The following is a 16,686-nucleotide window of genomic DNA, read 5'->3' on the forward strand; positions in this document are numbered from 1 at the left end:
ACGCGTCATTGTTCACTTTTGAACATAGGTAACAATTATATGTATTTTAATTGTAGGTTAGAATATAAGTTAGTAATAAGTACATAGATATATATTTAGGGATAAGGTAGATATAATTAGAATAAGATAGGATAGGGCCTTTGTAAGTAAGATTGTTCTTTTTAATTTAAAATTAGTTTAAGTAAAACTGTATTTCAATAAACATTAAAAACACATGTTTCTAATGTGAGTTAAAACAATATTAATTGACCTTGCAATTTGAATATATTAAACTTGTCTTCCAGCAAAACCATCCCTTGTTTTATTTTTTACATTCATTATGGTACCCACTCTGATCCAAATCCTCAATCCATTATTCAACACTTGAGGAAAAACTAATTGTAAAATTTCTATAAGATACAATAGCAGGTAGAGTGGTGCAATGTGAATCACGTTGTCAACATTTTATGTACAGTCAGGTTCTGATTAAAGGAGATCCATTAGGAACCAAAAGTCGATTTAGATGAACTTACTTCACTTACCATTACATTCTAATTAGGTAGTTACCATGGAAGCAGAACTAAACAAATTAAAAGCCGAAATGGAAGGTTTAAAATTGGAGAAGAAATCTTTGAATAAAGTTTCAGTACGTTTTCAGACATTGATAAGTGAAAATATTGTAAAAAATAATAATAAATAATGAAGATGATGTTGAGACGTTTTTGCAACATGTCGATCTTGTTGCTGATATGGGAGGTTAGACTGAACAGGAAAAGGTTTTGATTTGTTGTTCAAAATTAACTGGACCTACAAAGGGCATGTGTTGCATCTTATTCGGAATTACTAAAACCCACTGCTTGGTTTGATCAGATGGTAACAATACTGCGAAAGCGCTTCCAGGGATATATTACACCTGAGCAGCGATTATTAGAGTTAAACTCCGTCGAACAACTTTTGGGGAAATGTTATTTACCATCAGGTTCTGATTAAACAAGATCCATTAGGAACCAAAAGTCGATCATGATTTTCAGGGAACATTAATTTTATTTTTTACTTAATTTAGGCTGGGCATAATATGAACACTTGGTTAATTGAGACTCTACTGTAGATACCAAAGTACTTATCTAATCACATATGTAAAAAATATTTAATTGAAAAATACTTATTGTCTAATCAATTTCACAAGTCATTATTGTGAATTGTAAATTGATAGCAGGAAATACAAATTTCCGGGAATGTAAGGACAGAATAGTTGCATAGCACAGATGGAGTGGAATCTGCTGCAAGAAGCTTCTAACTGGTCAGAAACTGAAGAGAGACAGCTAAAAATAGAGTTGAATGGTAGAAGCTGATGCTGATTGATAATTTGGTTGAGCATCATACATCAATACTGATAACCAAATATGCTTGATGATAACCATACTGGCAAGATCCATAGTTCAGATTAGCATAAAATTCAATCCCTGAGAGTTTTCATAAGACTCCTAATGTTGCTCTAACCTTTACGTAGAATAGACCAGGCTATCTGGAAGCTAATTTGCATTGACATTCTCACTCATTTCCCTTTATCTGCTGATACGCTGAGGTATCACCATCCTAATCAATTTCAAAGAAAGAGAGAACTACTAGTAAATGCAAAACGAACATTATCTCATCATTATTAATGTATTTTATATATATATTTATATATAGAGAGAGATTAACGTTATCATACCTTAACATCAGGAATCAAATCTTCAGTATCCCAGGTCCATACTTCAAGATCTAATTTCTTAATGTGTTCATTTTCCTGCTTTAGTTCAGGCTCATTTTCTTCAATGGCTTCTGCCAGGTAATCTCCCCTATGAATAATAATATTATGAATGAAGAAAGCAAACACCATTTTAATGAACCATGAAGCATAAGAGGTTTAGAAAGGTATAGTATCTTATAAGATGAACAGAGAAATGAATTTCAGTTTAAATGGAGATACTACCTCTCTAGCAGCCTCTACTCTAGAAACACAACTTCTATAACAAACAACTTAAGCTAAATTAGTTATAGTTGCATTGGAAACTAAAACTAACCAGTTAGTTAACAGCTAACTCTTGGAACTAAATTAGCTATGATCTGAAATCAGTAACTAACATTTAGACATGAAGCATTAGGCTATAGCTACAACTAATATTTAGTACTATCTTTAGTTTCAACTAAACAATAGTGTTATAATAAAAAAATCCAAGCACAGGCTTCATTTTAACATTTCGTACTTTTGACATATGGCCATGACCATGTTTATGTTTTCTCAGGTCAATCGATTAATTTCAGAGGGGCTGAGAATGAAAAAAGAATCGATATTACGATAACAAGGTTGCGTATCGATTTATTTTAACTTTTCGGACTTCTAACTTATTGGGGTCCCTTAATATATTTTTGGAGGTGCTGAAAATGAAAATGAAATCAATTTTACCATCATCTGCTTGCGAATTGATTTATTTTAAAATTACGGGATTTTCAACATATTGGGGTTCCAATATACGTTTTCAGAGGTACTGAAAATGAAAATAAAATCGATTTTATGATGATGTACTTGGGTATCAATTTATTTTAACATTTTGGGGTACCCTATATATGTTTTTAGCAGTGCTGAAAATTAAAATAAAATTGATTTTGTGATAGCGCACTTGCGATTCAATTTATTTTAACTTTAAGGATTTCTAACAAATCAATTCTTTTTTTCATTCTCAGCACCTCCAAAAACATATATAGGAACCCCAATATGTTAGAAATCAAAAATATTAAAATTACTCAATACGTATGAGCATGATCATAAAATCAATTTGATTTTGATTTACAGCACCTCTAAAAACATATACAGGGACCCCAATATGTTAGAAATGCCAAAATTAATCGATCTGCTATTGTGCGATCATAAAATCAATTTCTTTTCCTCTGAAATCTTATGAAGGGAACCTAATACATTGGAGATTAAAAAAATAGTTTCACATCAAATGGACAACTAACAACAAATTTAGTTGTAAGATTTAGCGGTATCTAACAGGCAATAGCTAAATTAGTTCCAGTATTTTAGGGGATCTAATTCTGAAAACTATTTAGCTATTATTTTGTCCTTAGTTAACTAAATATTAACTAGCTAATGCTCAACTCTGACTACTACTAAAGCTCTCATCAATTGATCCATAAAAAATGGATAACCTTAACAGTGACACTTCTTTAAGAGGGCAATCTAATGACAAAAAGACCGATGATCCTCTAAGGCCGATAGGAATACCTCCAGTAGTATGGCATATTACTATTTGAGACTAATAGTAGTAGTAGTAATAATAGGCACTAGTATAATACTATTTTCAAATTAATAAAAAATATTACCTAAATGTGATTTTTAATTTTCCAGCGCCTCCATCAGAAGAATCAGATGTTTCAGATTCTAAATATATTTCACTTGAATCATCTGATTCACAATCGGAGCTGTAGTAGTTAAATGATTGGTTTTCACCAACATTCCAGCTCGTTGGAGACCCATAGCGAACCTAAATTGATATTACATGCTTTAATTTTGAAAATTAATTAATTAATTAAAAAGATCAGAGTTATGTTAGAGTAATCTTTAACAAATCAATAATAACAAGACTGATCATAATTACTTATTTATTATAAAATAAAAAAATATGATAAATAATTCTTAATTTCCATATCTAACATTCAAAGGGACCAAAAAATAATATTAAAAAGTGACTATTAAAAATGAAAATAGCAAGATAAATACCATTGAGAGCTCTGGAGGGAGGTCCTTTTGGAATTCGTCACCAAGTTGTGCCATGTCATTGGACCAAGTTCCTATTTCCATCCAGTCACCCTTATCTTTATCATCTTCGTTGGCAGAATCCTTATTTGTATCATCATCAGAATCATCAGTATCAGATCCTTCTTTTTTCTTCACAACTATTTTACTTTTATCGTCGTCTAATAAGTTTTCTTTAGCCTCTACATCTTCACCTTTGTCAACTATTTCTTTTACAATGATGGCTTCTTTATTTTCAATTTCTTTATTTGTTTTTTTCAAAACATCTGCCAAACTCCAGCCAAAATCTAAGGGTGCCCACTCGAAATCTGTAGAGGAATTATTTGATGTAGATATACCACTTTTCCATATAAAAAAACCTCTAATTTTTTTACAATTTTGTTTATTCTGAACATACCTTTAGTTAGAGTAATAAGACCAAGCCCAATTTCCTCAGCAACTTTAGTCCGAATTTCATCAGCAAGAAGAAGAGCATTAAGCCTGTATAAAATACAAGGAAGGCAGACAGCCTGCCTCCAAAGGGAAGCTGGAACAACATGCACTTCACAGAGCTCTCCCACAAGAATTTGTTTTTGTTCCAAGTTTTCTCTTTTAGCTCTCTTTGTTTCCTCACTGGATGTTGGTAAAGCAACGCCTTTACGATTTACATATCTTAGAAGGGTAAAAATGAAGACAAATATAAATAATAATGTAGTCCACTTATAATATTAAATAGTCTATTGATAATTAGTAAAACATTACCATCTTAAACTACTTAATTACTTACTTGAAGTAGCTTAAAGTAAAAATCTCAAACAAGGATTAAAAAAGATTCACGGCAATACATATAGAAACAAGTGAACTGGACACTATATACAATATTTCAAAATAATTCTGTCTGAATACTTTTTTAACATACTTTTTTTAAGAGTGTACCTCTTTTTAGTTTCTTTTCAACAGTGCATCAACAGGAGTGTTAGAAATAATAAAACTTTTTTCAAACAGTGAACAAGAATTGAGAGAATACTCTCAATGTTTCTCCATTCTTAATGGAATAGAGAAACTGTGTTATTCCTCTCATTTCTGGAAATCCAAAAGAAACTAAAATTCTTCCAATAGGACCTCTACAATTGTCAACAATATGGGTATTTATGATATTATATTAAATTTAAAACATTTTAACATGCTAAATGTTGAAAGTATAGCATTGTGAGCAGCCTAATTTAAAGTCCATATTATATTTTAAATGCAGAGGAGCTGGTAAACTTGTTTAGTAACCTTGTAATCTTTATGTGATAATATAATCTCTAACAGCTTTGTCACATCATCTTTCCTCCATTCACTTGTTCCTTGTTTCCTCTCCTAGTTTTTTCCCCCATTATTTTGTTATTATTTTTATCGATTACTTTATTGAAGTTTAAAAACATCCAAAATAAAAAACAAAAAAAAACATGAACTGTGAGCAATTAAACTATCAAAATGGTGTGGAGCTCAGCTGGTCTGTTGTGTGATGTCATTATCCATTTAGCAGACCTATTAACAGACTCTCAACCATGTTAAATGTTATATTGTTTTCACATGCTAAAATAAGGAAATATTTCTCTATTTAAGACAACCTTTTCTATTTAACACACTATAGCATGTTAACAAAGTATTACACACAGTCGATTAGTGATCTTCCAATTTTTTTTTTTTAATTCTAAACATTTACTCACAGAAGCACATTTCAATGATTAAGAAGGTATTCAAGCATGTCTTAGTTAAATATATATAACAGTTGAATAAGTTATTTTACCTAGGGGTGAGAAAATTCAAGCGAGCAGAAGTATGGTCAACATCAAGAAGGGGCTGTGCAGTATTTTGAATCTGTATGCCGTACTTTTTGAGATAATAATCCTCGAATGTTTTATAAAAGCTTCCAGGAAAACCAGATTTTGGATTAAGATGGTAACATATTTCAGCAACATAGAAATACTAGAAAGTAAAAACAATTATATTTATATATTACACACTAAATAATTAATAAATATAAATGCATTAAATAATAAAAAATATCTAATAAATTTATCAAAAGAATACAATAAATTTACTTTTCATTAAGTTATAGGAATTGTATTATATATAAAATTTAATAGTTTGTATAAATTTTCATAAGTAAATACAACAGTATTAATTTAAATAAATTTAGAGTTTTTAATTATTTTCCCGCTAAGTAAGAATAAATTATAAGGATAACTGAGCTGAGTTAAATATTACCTGTGACAGACCCTACCTTCATAAGGATAGCCGAGGTGGGTATTTCATTACTCTAAGTTAAACTTTCACACAGTTAACCATCTTTAATTACTTCTATTAGAACTGCAGAATAAAAGAAGTGAACTAGCCAGGTGGCTATGACAATATTATCTTTAGAGCCTTTTGGTCAGCTGGAATTAGCATTTTTTCAAGGTTATTTTTTAAACTGAATGAGATCCTCTAAACTAACTCAGCCAGTTTAAGATGTTCACACAAGTTGTAATAAATACTCTCTTAACTGTATGCTTTGTTCAGTTGACTGTGGATATAGTAGAACCCCAATTATCTAAATTTCCAATTTTATGAGCAATTCGATGGGAATTATTTCATGTTTCTATAAAGCCAGGAAAAATTATTCAGCCAAATACCCGGAAAACATAGAGAAGTGAAACAACAAAAGATTTATAATTCTATTCACAGTTCATGTTCATTGCAAACTAATTTTTACAATAAAAAGTGCAACAATAATAAAAACAAATAATTTCAAAGCTTATCTTTAAAAATTAAAATCAAGACTCAATTTATATAAATTACTATCGAGTGATTTTATACAAATAAATTATGTTCTTTGAAACCATTTTTGAAATTTGATAGTCCTGAAAAAATGAATTTCAGAATACAATGAAGTCTCACTTATACAAAACTCACTTGTATGAAACATTCAGTTATGCGAAGAATTTCTCAATCCTCTGCAAAAACCCCTGAATTATGTGTATGTAATTATCCATTTATACGAAGGAAAGTTTGGACCCGCTTTATGTACATATTAGTAAATTTTATTTAGTTCTATGAATTTTTGTTTCTCACATGGCAAGACAAAGGACGAAAAATACAGTGAAAAACGAAACAGTAAACAACTTTTTTCCGCGAAAAACATCCGGTCCCAATGACTCTTTATGTTTATATTCTATTCCCTAATGTATAATAATAATCTCGGACGATTCTGATTCAGATCACGAAGATCCTTTGCCTCTTCCATTTTTGCAGAAGCTCTTGAAGCATTTGAAGTTGTAAAACGTTTTGTATATGCGAAAGAGATTAGCGAGAAGGAATCTAACACCATAACAGAATGCGAAAGAGATTAGCGAGAAGGAATCTAACACCTTAACAGAATGCGAAAGAATGATGTATTCAGCCAAAAGCAACATGAAACAAACAAACATGACACAATTTTTTTGTCAAAAATTAAAAATTCGGATTAAAGATAAATTAAATTTGTATATGATAAATATTTTTTTTTCCACTGTTTTTCTTTCAACTGCATACAACATACGTATATGTACCTACTAATTACGAGAAAAGAATTCTCAAAAATATACGTACATAATACGTATTGCGTATTCACTTACACGAAATATTCACTTAGAATTTTTGGTACCCCCTCATATTCGTATAACTGAGACTTCACTGTAATGTAGAATAATATATTTTATTATTCTAAGGCTACAAAAATATATAAAATATTTCCTCTAAGGATTATATTAGGTATGAGTGATTATGGAACATTGAACGATGCAGATCATACAATGTTTTAGAGACTAAACAATAAAATAAAAATAAAAGGTAGAATTGAACAGTGTATTACAATATCATTTTCACTAAACAAAAGTGACTCCATTGAGCCCAGACTACACCTATCAATATCAACAGATCTAATTTTGAGGCTTTAAAAAGCCTTATTTCATCTTATCTCACCAATTCAGCACAGGTAAAGAAAGAAAAACTTATAGAATAAACACATAACTTTTACCTGTGAAATTTACCTGTGGTTGGTCTTGATTTCGGTACCAAGGCATCACAACAGCATCATTATACTTTTCAGGATCAAAAGCAAAACCTTTTCTTTCTTCATCTGATATTGAATGAGGACTTTCATCTCTCCTCTTATAAATAACTTCAAGGAAATCCCAGTCCACTTGACTTATGCCATTATCATCTAAAACAAGCAATTATTTAATTATTAATCAAATTTTAATTCTTTATAAAAAAAAAATTTAAATAACAAGTAAAAATGGTCTGGAAAAGGAAATCTAATGGTAACAAATAGCGAAGAGAAGTTCTAACCTTTTTTAGTAGGGACAATAAAAAATGAATTCTCTTTAGCTTGTGGGTCAAAACTCATTAAATATTTCTGTAGGCGAAGAACGGAAGTGAAATTAAAGTTTAAAAATGTTGCTATTGTTTCGACGTGCCTTTCTGATAGATTAATTGAGCTGGAGCATAGTTTTAAACTGACTTGAACTTCACCTGATCTAGTAAAAATTGGAAAAGGACAAACCTGAAAAAAAAAAAAAATTAGCAATAACTTAATCATATTTATTTATGCACATAAAAAATAATCATTGGGATCTGTTACAGTATTACAGTCAGATAGCATTTCTTTAATACCAGGAGATGCCAGCTAGGTAAAGGGATCATTCATTGCAATAATAATGCAACTTCCAAGTATCAGGCAAAATAATATGAACATTGAAGAACTTAAAATAATTGAATTCCTACTCTCCCAATGATTTTTATTGTATTTGATTTTCAAAGAATCTCATTTAGAAACAATGTCAATATAGAGTCAGAATAATAAAAAAATTTTTTTGTCTATAATTAATATTTTTAAAAGGAAATTTTAATTTAGCCATTGGTCAATAATGGCTATTTTAATAGACCACAAAAGCTATTTAAATGGGCAAAAGTCTATTAAAACTATTTCATGGACCAGAAATATTTTTAATTAGTTATATTGATAATTTAATTCCTGAAAATCAGTTCTTCGTACTGATTTGGGTGGAAGTCAATACATAAAAAAAAAACATACAAAGATGCAAATATATCTGTAGTGTAGGAAGAAGAAATATCTCTCTCTATATAAAGGAGAGCTTGAATCTTTGTCCTGGATAGACTTGGTTATTACTGGACCGATTTATGTGAGGCTTTTTGCTATATGTTCCATTTTGCCGTTGGAAGGTTTAAAGATGATAAAATCATGAGATATTTGAGCAGAAAAAAAAATTATGAACAGAATTAAGCTTAAGGCTCGGAGTAAAGTAGTTCGGTAAATTTTTTTTTTAGAAAAAAGAAAACCATTTTCGTTTTCAGGGTTGTCCCAAAGTACTAAATACCATTTTTGGAAGAAATTAAAAATCATTCATTTTTCACTTTAATTCCATCCGTACATTTTTTTTCCCCTCCGTCGACTATTTTTCACATAATCGTTAATAACTCCACTCCCTTTTATCCGATTGTCATGTTAATAGAACCGTTGGAAAGCTGAATATCTGCTCTTATAGACGAAATCGACAAAAGTTAAATTTGAAAAATTCTCATGTTTTATTTTATATCTCCGTTTCTAATTTGTTTAATTAGACCCGCTTTGTGCCTTTTGGTGCAGTTTATGGAGCCCTAAAAAACTGCCAAGTTTGGTGTAGATCAGTCGAGCAGTATTGGAGTTATTTCCATTTTTTAAATTTTTAAAAAGAAATTTAAGGCAAAAATTTCGGACTAACAAATTTTATTTTCTGATTTTTCCGAAAATTGGTATATAGGGGTTTCTCAAGATACTGAAAACGAATATCAACTTTGTATCACTCCTAAAAAATCTTTTACTGCACTTTAATGTGTAACTCCGTCTGAATTTTTCCAATATTTTGAAAATTACGAGGCACAGGAAGTATTTTTCTTTAAAATCTATTTATATTTTAGGTAGTATATACATGAAAAATAAAATTGCCTCAAGGAAGAAAAAAAAAATCACCAAAATCAGACCAGTATTAACGATGATACGGCAAAGTTAGTCGTATTCAATTACGTAACCATGGCTACTGTCTTATCACAGCATCTTCTCTATCTCTATCTCTATTTTGCCGTGGGAAGGTTTAAAAATATGAAATTGGTTAATTTATGTTACCAAAACATAATAATACATTATTTCAGAATGTTTAATTTTAACTAAAATGAACTTTAAGAAACTATCGATTATATTCATTATATATAAACCACAAATTTACAGCTTATACCGCTGGTACCAACCAATATGCCATTTATTTCAACCTTTCTTTCATGAGATGCTATGAACGAATGTCATCAAATATATTGGATCAATTTATGTCACCAAACCATAATTATAAAGTACATATGTATGTTTAATTTAACTAAACACATGAATTTATAACAAACTCTATTCATTAAATCTAACTACACCCTAAAATATAGCAATAGCGAAGCATTGCCGGGTCAGCTAGTCTGAAATAAAAATGAGAAATACAATGGAAAGAACTTAGCATGTAACTGCAAAAAGCATTAGCATACATTAGAGATGTTTACAGGAGATGGGCTGAGAGTACTCCAACCCCGAAAGCATTGAAGAGACAGTGAGAAAAAAGAAAGGAAATACTTTGAATAATAATGGATTTATCGAAGATAACAATTTCATGAAAAGATGTATAAATATCAAATAGAGTAGGGATTTCATGTTTAGGTCTTGACTGAGGAATGGATGGTAATAAGCCTATATAAGAGAGATATTTATAGGTTCAAATCCATATGGTATTTTGGAAAAAATATCAATTATAAAAGATGCTTAATCTATTCAATTTAATATTACTTTTAATAATAACAAACAATCACTACGAGGAGTTTGTAAATGTAATTATATCTAATAGAGTTTGGCTATAAATGATATATATACATATATTTTAAGTTTACTTTAGGTATTTCTTTGAGAGTAAGAATCCCGAAAGCCTGTGATGCCAGTTCTGGAGGATGAAGTTTTCTACCTCTTGTATTTTGCTCTTCTGGAAGTGGGCAAGTAAGTACCATATCTATGTTGTAGAAGTAACAATCAACTCCCACGACTGGGCGGCAATTATTGAGGCAGTTTGCAATCTGAAATAAAGATTATTGTATTTAATTTGATACAAGTTGAGGATAATTAATTAAGAAAATTACATTTACTAAGGCACATGCAAAAATGAGGTAACATAAAATGTAAAGGATCTTCAGTAAAAAAAATATTTTAAGTACATTATAACAGCATGAATCAAGGAGATACAAAACTGAGAGGTAAAATCGAACACAGGTGAGTATAATTATGTTGAATTGCTATTTATGTAGGTAATGTTGAAATACACATCATGTCCCACATATGAGGCCCAGAATTGGAATATCTTAAAACAGTAAGGGAAATTGAAGAATTACAAAGTACTGAAGTTGTTCTCAATAAGACATTATACATACAAATTTCCTTGATCCCTCCCAAAAAAAAATCTGGTTTTAAGTAGTTCTTCAACAACTCACTCAAATTACACGTCTTGTCATTACCACATATTTTGAATACATTATAGAAAAATAATGAAACAAGTGCATCTTAGTTTTTTTATTTCATCTTATATTTTATCATATAATGATGGCCGAAATGATATTTATTTTTAATGCTATAATGAGAAAATTTATCTTTGTGAAAATAATACACAACTTTTATAGGAAATTAAATTTATTTCCAGCAATGTTCTTTGGAGATATTGCTATTAAATAGAAATATTTTAATCTTGATATCCAGATTTATTGTTAAATGTTTATTTAGAGTTTACTGGTCAAAATAAAGAAAATCATTTAAAATATTATTAAAAATATGGAATGGAGAGGAAATACTGACATTTGAGAGAGTTGAAGTGTTAAAACCAGATTTTCAGAATTAGAAAAATATGTACGAGAAAGATCTCTTCAAGACCAACAATTTACTTCCTTTCTAATTTTTTTATATCTCTAACAGTTTTCAAGGATATTTCAATTCTGGTCTGCATAGATGGGGATACAGTGTATATCCAGAGCAACGATCAATTTCGTAGAATACTTTAGTTAACATGACAAGGGAGAAAGAATTACAAGAAATACGTATACATACATGATATAATATTACATATTGTATTATGAATTGTGCCAAAAGTAGTTTAAGTATTTAGTCTTAGGGACTACATAATATAGTTTAATTTACTAATTAAAATATAATCACATAGAGATTCATTAAAAATAAAAGTAACATACTCTTTTATAATAATACTGCCGGCTTTTGGTTGTACCAGGCCTTGGTAAATTTGGGTCCCATGATATGGGTGGAAGGTCCTCTTCTTCAAATCCAGCATTAAATGATTCTTTTCCTATTGGTTCTAGATTGTCATCAAGCTCTCCCCTCTCATGCAATAAACGGCACGTCTCAAGAGCTGCAATGCGACGAGACAGCACTTTACTAGGCATTGGGTGTCCCTCACAACATAAGAAATTTTATTTATAAATAAAACAAAAACTAAGATCAATTCATTACAATTTTAAACTGCCAAAGGAATTGGAAAAAGCAATATCAATACTGTTATAAACTAAAAATACACTTTAGATATTTACCACAATATCTTGTTTCACTGGTGAATTGATAGGAAGTCTAACAGTGCAATAATACATAAGTTTTCCTTCAAACAAAACTTCTCCTATGGACCATGTTGGAGTTAAGCGTGTAAAAGTATCACTTGGAAGTTTAGCACAGTATCTACAATAAAAATAATCATGAACAATTAATGCAAACACTGGATACAATATTCAAATAATATTGCTCATGCTAAAGGAAAATTAAATTATTTGATTAAGTTAGTCACAATTTAGTTTTAATGGAAAACTAACTTGTTAACAAGCATAATAGAAGAGGCCATATTAACACCAGGACAATTTTCTAACGGTTTATAAGGAGGTATTGCATTTGTATAAGCATTTGCTTCTGACTCTTCTTGATCAGAAGCTTCAGGAGTACTAATTCTTTTAAGCAATAACTGAAATAAGAAAAACATTAAAAATAATAAAATAACTAATGTTATACATCATGATTAATGGTCCATTAATTTACCTTTTCTGTACAGATATACTGAGCATATATTTTTAAGTATTTATCTATCATATCCTCCTCAATAATAGATATATAATAAGAAAACTGATGCTTTGCTCTTCCTTTACTATAGGCATGACTTTTATAATTAGGGACAGGATCATATCGAACAATAAGATTACATTTGGGCAGATCAATGCCTTCCTCTAGAACTGAAGTGGCAATAACGAGATTACATTCTCTCAGTCTAAACCTGAATAAATTATTAATTAAATTAATTTAAAAATCTAAAAGTTACAGTTTTTTTAAACATCATTCTGAATAAAATATATAAGGTAACAAACAATCTGATGACAATTTCATATTAAACAATTCCCAAGTCATTAAACTACCCTTATGACTTCTGCCATCCTTTATTTATAAATAATGTCAGAAGTTATAAGGCTAGTTTAATTTTTCGAATATTGTTTTATAAAGAAGTATAATACTTAGAAACGATTATTGTGAAGATGATAATTTCATTTTTAAACTGTAATAAATCTTTTTTCCACCCCCTTTTATTTTTATTTTTTTAATAACTACAACATTAATTATTAATTAAAAAAAACCTTTTTAAGACATCTTCCTGTTTCCTGTGCTCTATTTCTGCTTCTCTAGGGTCAGCAATAGGATCTGCTATTTTTCCAACAGTGTATTGAGTTGAAATATTCTCAAAATCAGGATCATTTTTGTGTAAGTCCTAAAATTATTATACTTGATTACTTATAACTTAATAAATATAAGAATAAGAAGCAATTTAAAGGTAAGAATTTTAAATATTAATAGGCTCCTGACAAAAGTTTTTTGATACTTATACTCCACAACACATGTTAAGGAGACAGAGCTGGACAAGATCATAAATAAAAATATTAAAAATGAGGGCATAAGAATCAACAAAAGTCTTCTAAAGTGTACACTAATATACATTTCTCTCAATGCTAAATCTATGAAAGATAGAAAACTCATAAATGTCTAAGCTAAATTGAATAATCCTGACCACAAACATAACACACCATTTTGCAAGACTTATTTATTTGCACTCAGGGGACCTCAAAACATGTATTTTCGTTGAAAACTGGAATTCGAAATTTTTCATGATTGCATAAATTCTCCTCACCAGATATATGTACATAGGTAAGTGAAAGTAAAAAATCAATAATGATTATAAATAAATATAAACACTACAAAAATAAAACTAATAGATTAAGTAATTGAGAACTTACATGAAAAAGGTGATAAAGAATTTTAGCAGTGAATCTGTTTTCGACAAAGATTATGCCACATAAACTGTCAGGATCATCATTTATTTGCGGCTTAAATATCTTTCCTTGATTACCTCCTCCTCTTCTTTGTCTCCAGCCCCTACCTCTCCCTCGCCACCTACCCATTTTAGAAACTATACCCTCATTAATGGTATTAGGAACTTGACTAAGTACCTGATTATTATAAATTTCTGATGAACCAGAAAACTTTTCAATTTCATTATTATGGTTTTCTTCAACATCAGACGTATTTGAGCATAGGTCAGAGTTATTTTTATTAGTAATATCTGAAAAGTTCTCGACAATTTTCTGATTATAAACATCCCCATTTTCAGAAGGGATGAGATCTGAATTATTGGTTATACAATTATCTTGGTCATTAGATGAAAGGTTATTGGAAGAACTGTCATTTTTGATCATATCATTATCAGAATAACCACTACAATTGTGCTTTCCACAAATAAAGCATGGGATTTGTGAGGCTGAATTTTTAGAGAAGCAGTTGAAACTATTTTTATAATTTAATTGTGTTACTTCTTCGGCTGAATTATTTTTATTATAAAAATCTTTCATGTCACCAACATTTATGCTATCCACAGGAGTGACACAATTGCTACTATGTTCAGAAATAACTGTGTTATCACATTCCTTTTTTTCACAACCAATAGTAATCCCATCTTTTATGGTATTATCACAATCATCTTTACTAACTAATTGGTTTTCAGGTGAATCTATGTTTGGTTCAGATTCTATGGGCTTGTTTGGTTTAAACTGTCTTACTACTTCTATAAGTCGGAGCACTTTAGGAGAAGAATATTTATAAATTTTTTCACTTTCACTTAAATCTTGAAAGATATTATCACAGATTGCCCTGAAATCATAGATTGAATAAAATTATATAAAATAAAACCAAATAAGAGCACCAAAAACATTTAATAGAAATATCTAGAACCATAAATAGAATGATAAAAGACATATAATAGGATTGTGATTTATAATATATGTAGGATTGTGAATTAAATCAATAAATAAATATAAGATAATAATCAGATGTTTTTAAAAATAATATTTTGGACAAATAATTACAATTTAACACTAATAAAAATCATAACTACCTTATCTTGAGCAATGCTGAGGAAACAAGGCAAAGCAACAAAAAATGCCTTTCATAAGGTGTTTTTACTTTTAGTTTTTCGATTTGTACTAAAAGCACAAGAGCAGCTTTATCTGCACACCAGGGTCCTAGGCACAATATAAGACAAGCAAAAGCATTAAAGTTTCCATCTGATATTGGTAAAAAAATCCTTATTCTTTATTTTGCTTTTATAAAATTTTATTCTTCTATCATTAATTTTTATGGTCAATTTAATGTTCATACTAAATTTACTGTCAAATTTTGATCTAAATGTATTTATTAATAGAAAAAATAAAACATCAACTCATAATAAAGATAAAAAAACATTTCAAACTCCAGGAAATATTTTATTTTTACACTACAGCAATTGGAAAAATATATCAATGAAGAAGAATCCTCAATATTACAACTCAATATCAAATTATCAGTACTACTAAGTATGAAATATTCTGTATTGTATCATAATAAATAGAAATATGAAAAATTAATCCATGTCTATATAAACCCTTTCAGTGACTGAGAAAGTCTCATTACTGTATAGATAAAATCTTCCTTCCACCATTGTCTAAATTGTCCTTTACTTTTATAATTGAGGGAATGGTTCAGTAAATTCTTTATCTATCCCAATATTTGTGATTTTGGCCATGGAGGAACAAATTATCTTCTTTATTATTTTTCCTGGGTTTCAGAAAATGATCCAACTATGGATTTGCTATTTCATATAATTTTTTTTTATTATAAAAAAACACTATCACTGGTGGCTACAGAGGATAGAAACATGAAAGGACCCTGACACTGAAAGGGTTAACATTATTCTTAATAAACCTGCTCTGGTAACGTACCCATTGTGTTCAATACTTCTAAAAAATCATTAATAATTTCAAAAGGATCTTTTTTAGGATCAGGAATATCTTTCAGTTCTTCAACAAAATTATCTTCATATATTTCAGTGGGATCATAACGATGGTCGAGAAGGAAATCTTGCAAATCATGCATCTCATTAGCAAGTAATTCTGATAGTTCACATGGATGATGATTTTGACACTCCAATAGTACTTCTTTTGTCTGAGCATTAAATCTGAAATTCCAAATAAAAATAATTTGATCAGTGATTCATAATACAACTAAAGCAAAACTAATAATATTACAATAATAACATTAATATATTAAAGAACTTTACATTTAACATATTTTCGAAGAGTGTACTCACTATTTGCCAACAATAAACAGGATAGGACTAACCCCAAATTTATCTGAAACTCTCGCAGATGAGGAAGCTAAAATTACACGAGTATTTGAATTTTTAAAAGCACATCGCCTTCTTTATAAATTATAA

General features: G+C 29.5%; 1 protein-coding gene across 1 annotated transcript in view; it reads right to left on the reverse strand.

Moving 5' to 3' along the window:
• Window positions 1-16,686, reverse strand: part of Dcr-1 (Endoribonuclease Dcr-1) — a 41,892-nt gene that overhangs the window by 17,491 nt on the left and 7,715 nt on the right. The window contains exons 6-21 of the mRNA XM_014415194.3: window positions 16,193-16,428; window positions 15,331-15,457; window positions 14,177-15,086; window positions 13,523-13,653; window positions 12,936-13,167; window positions 12,716-12,861; window positions 12,443-12,584; window positions 12,089-12,307; window positions 10,751-10,930; window positions 8,120-8,333; window positions 7,819-7,991; window positions 5,556-5,734; window positions 4,179-4,432; window positions 3,746-4,089; window positions 3,349-3,509; window positions 1,694-1,820 (exon numbers count right to left, since the gene is read on the reverse strand). Of these exons, the coding sequence (XP_014270680.1) occupies window positions 1,694-1,820; window positions 3,349-3,509; window positions 3,746-4,089; window positions 4,179-4,432; window positions 5,556-5,734; window positions 7,819-7,991; window positions 8,120-8,333; window positions 10,751-10,930; window positions 12,089-12,307; window positions 12,443-12,584; window positions 12,716-12,861; window positions 12,936-13,167; window positions 13,523-13,653; window positions 14,177-15,086; window positions 15,331-15,457; window positions 16,193-16,428 (3,775 nt within the window). The remainder of the gene's footprint in view (window positions 1-1,693; window positions 1,821-3,348; window positions 3,510-3,745; window positions 4,090-4,178; window positions 4,433-5,555; window positions 5,735-7,818; window positions 7,992-8,119; window positions 8,334-10,750; window positions 10,931-12,088; window positions 12,308-12,442; window positions 12,585-12,715; window positions 12,862-12,935; window positions 13,168-13,522; window positions 13,654-14,176; window positions 15,087-15,330; window positions 15,458-16,192; window positions 16,429-16,686) is intronic.

The sequence above is a fragment of the Halyomorpha halys genome, unplaced genomic scaffold (assembly GCF_000696795.3).
Source record: "Halyomorpha halys isolate HHAL.00 unplaced genomic scaffold, Hhal_1.1 Scaffold94.1, whole genome shotgun sequence".
NCBI lineage: Eukaryota > Metazoa > Arthropoda > Insecta > Hemiptera > Pentatomidae > Halyomorpha > Halyomorpha halys.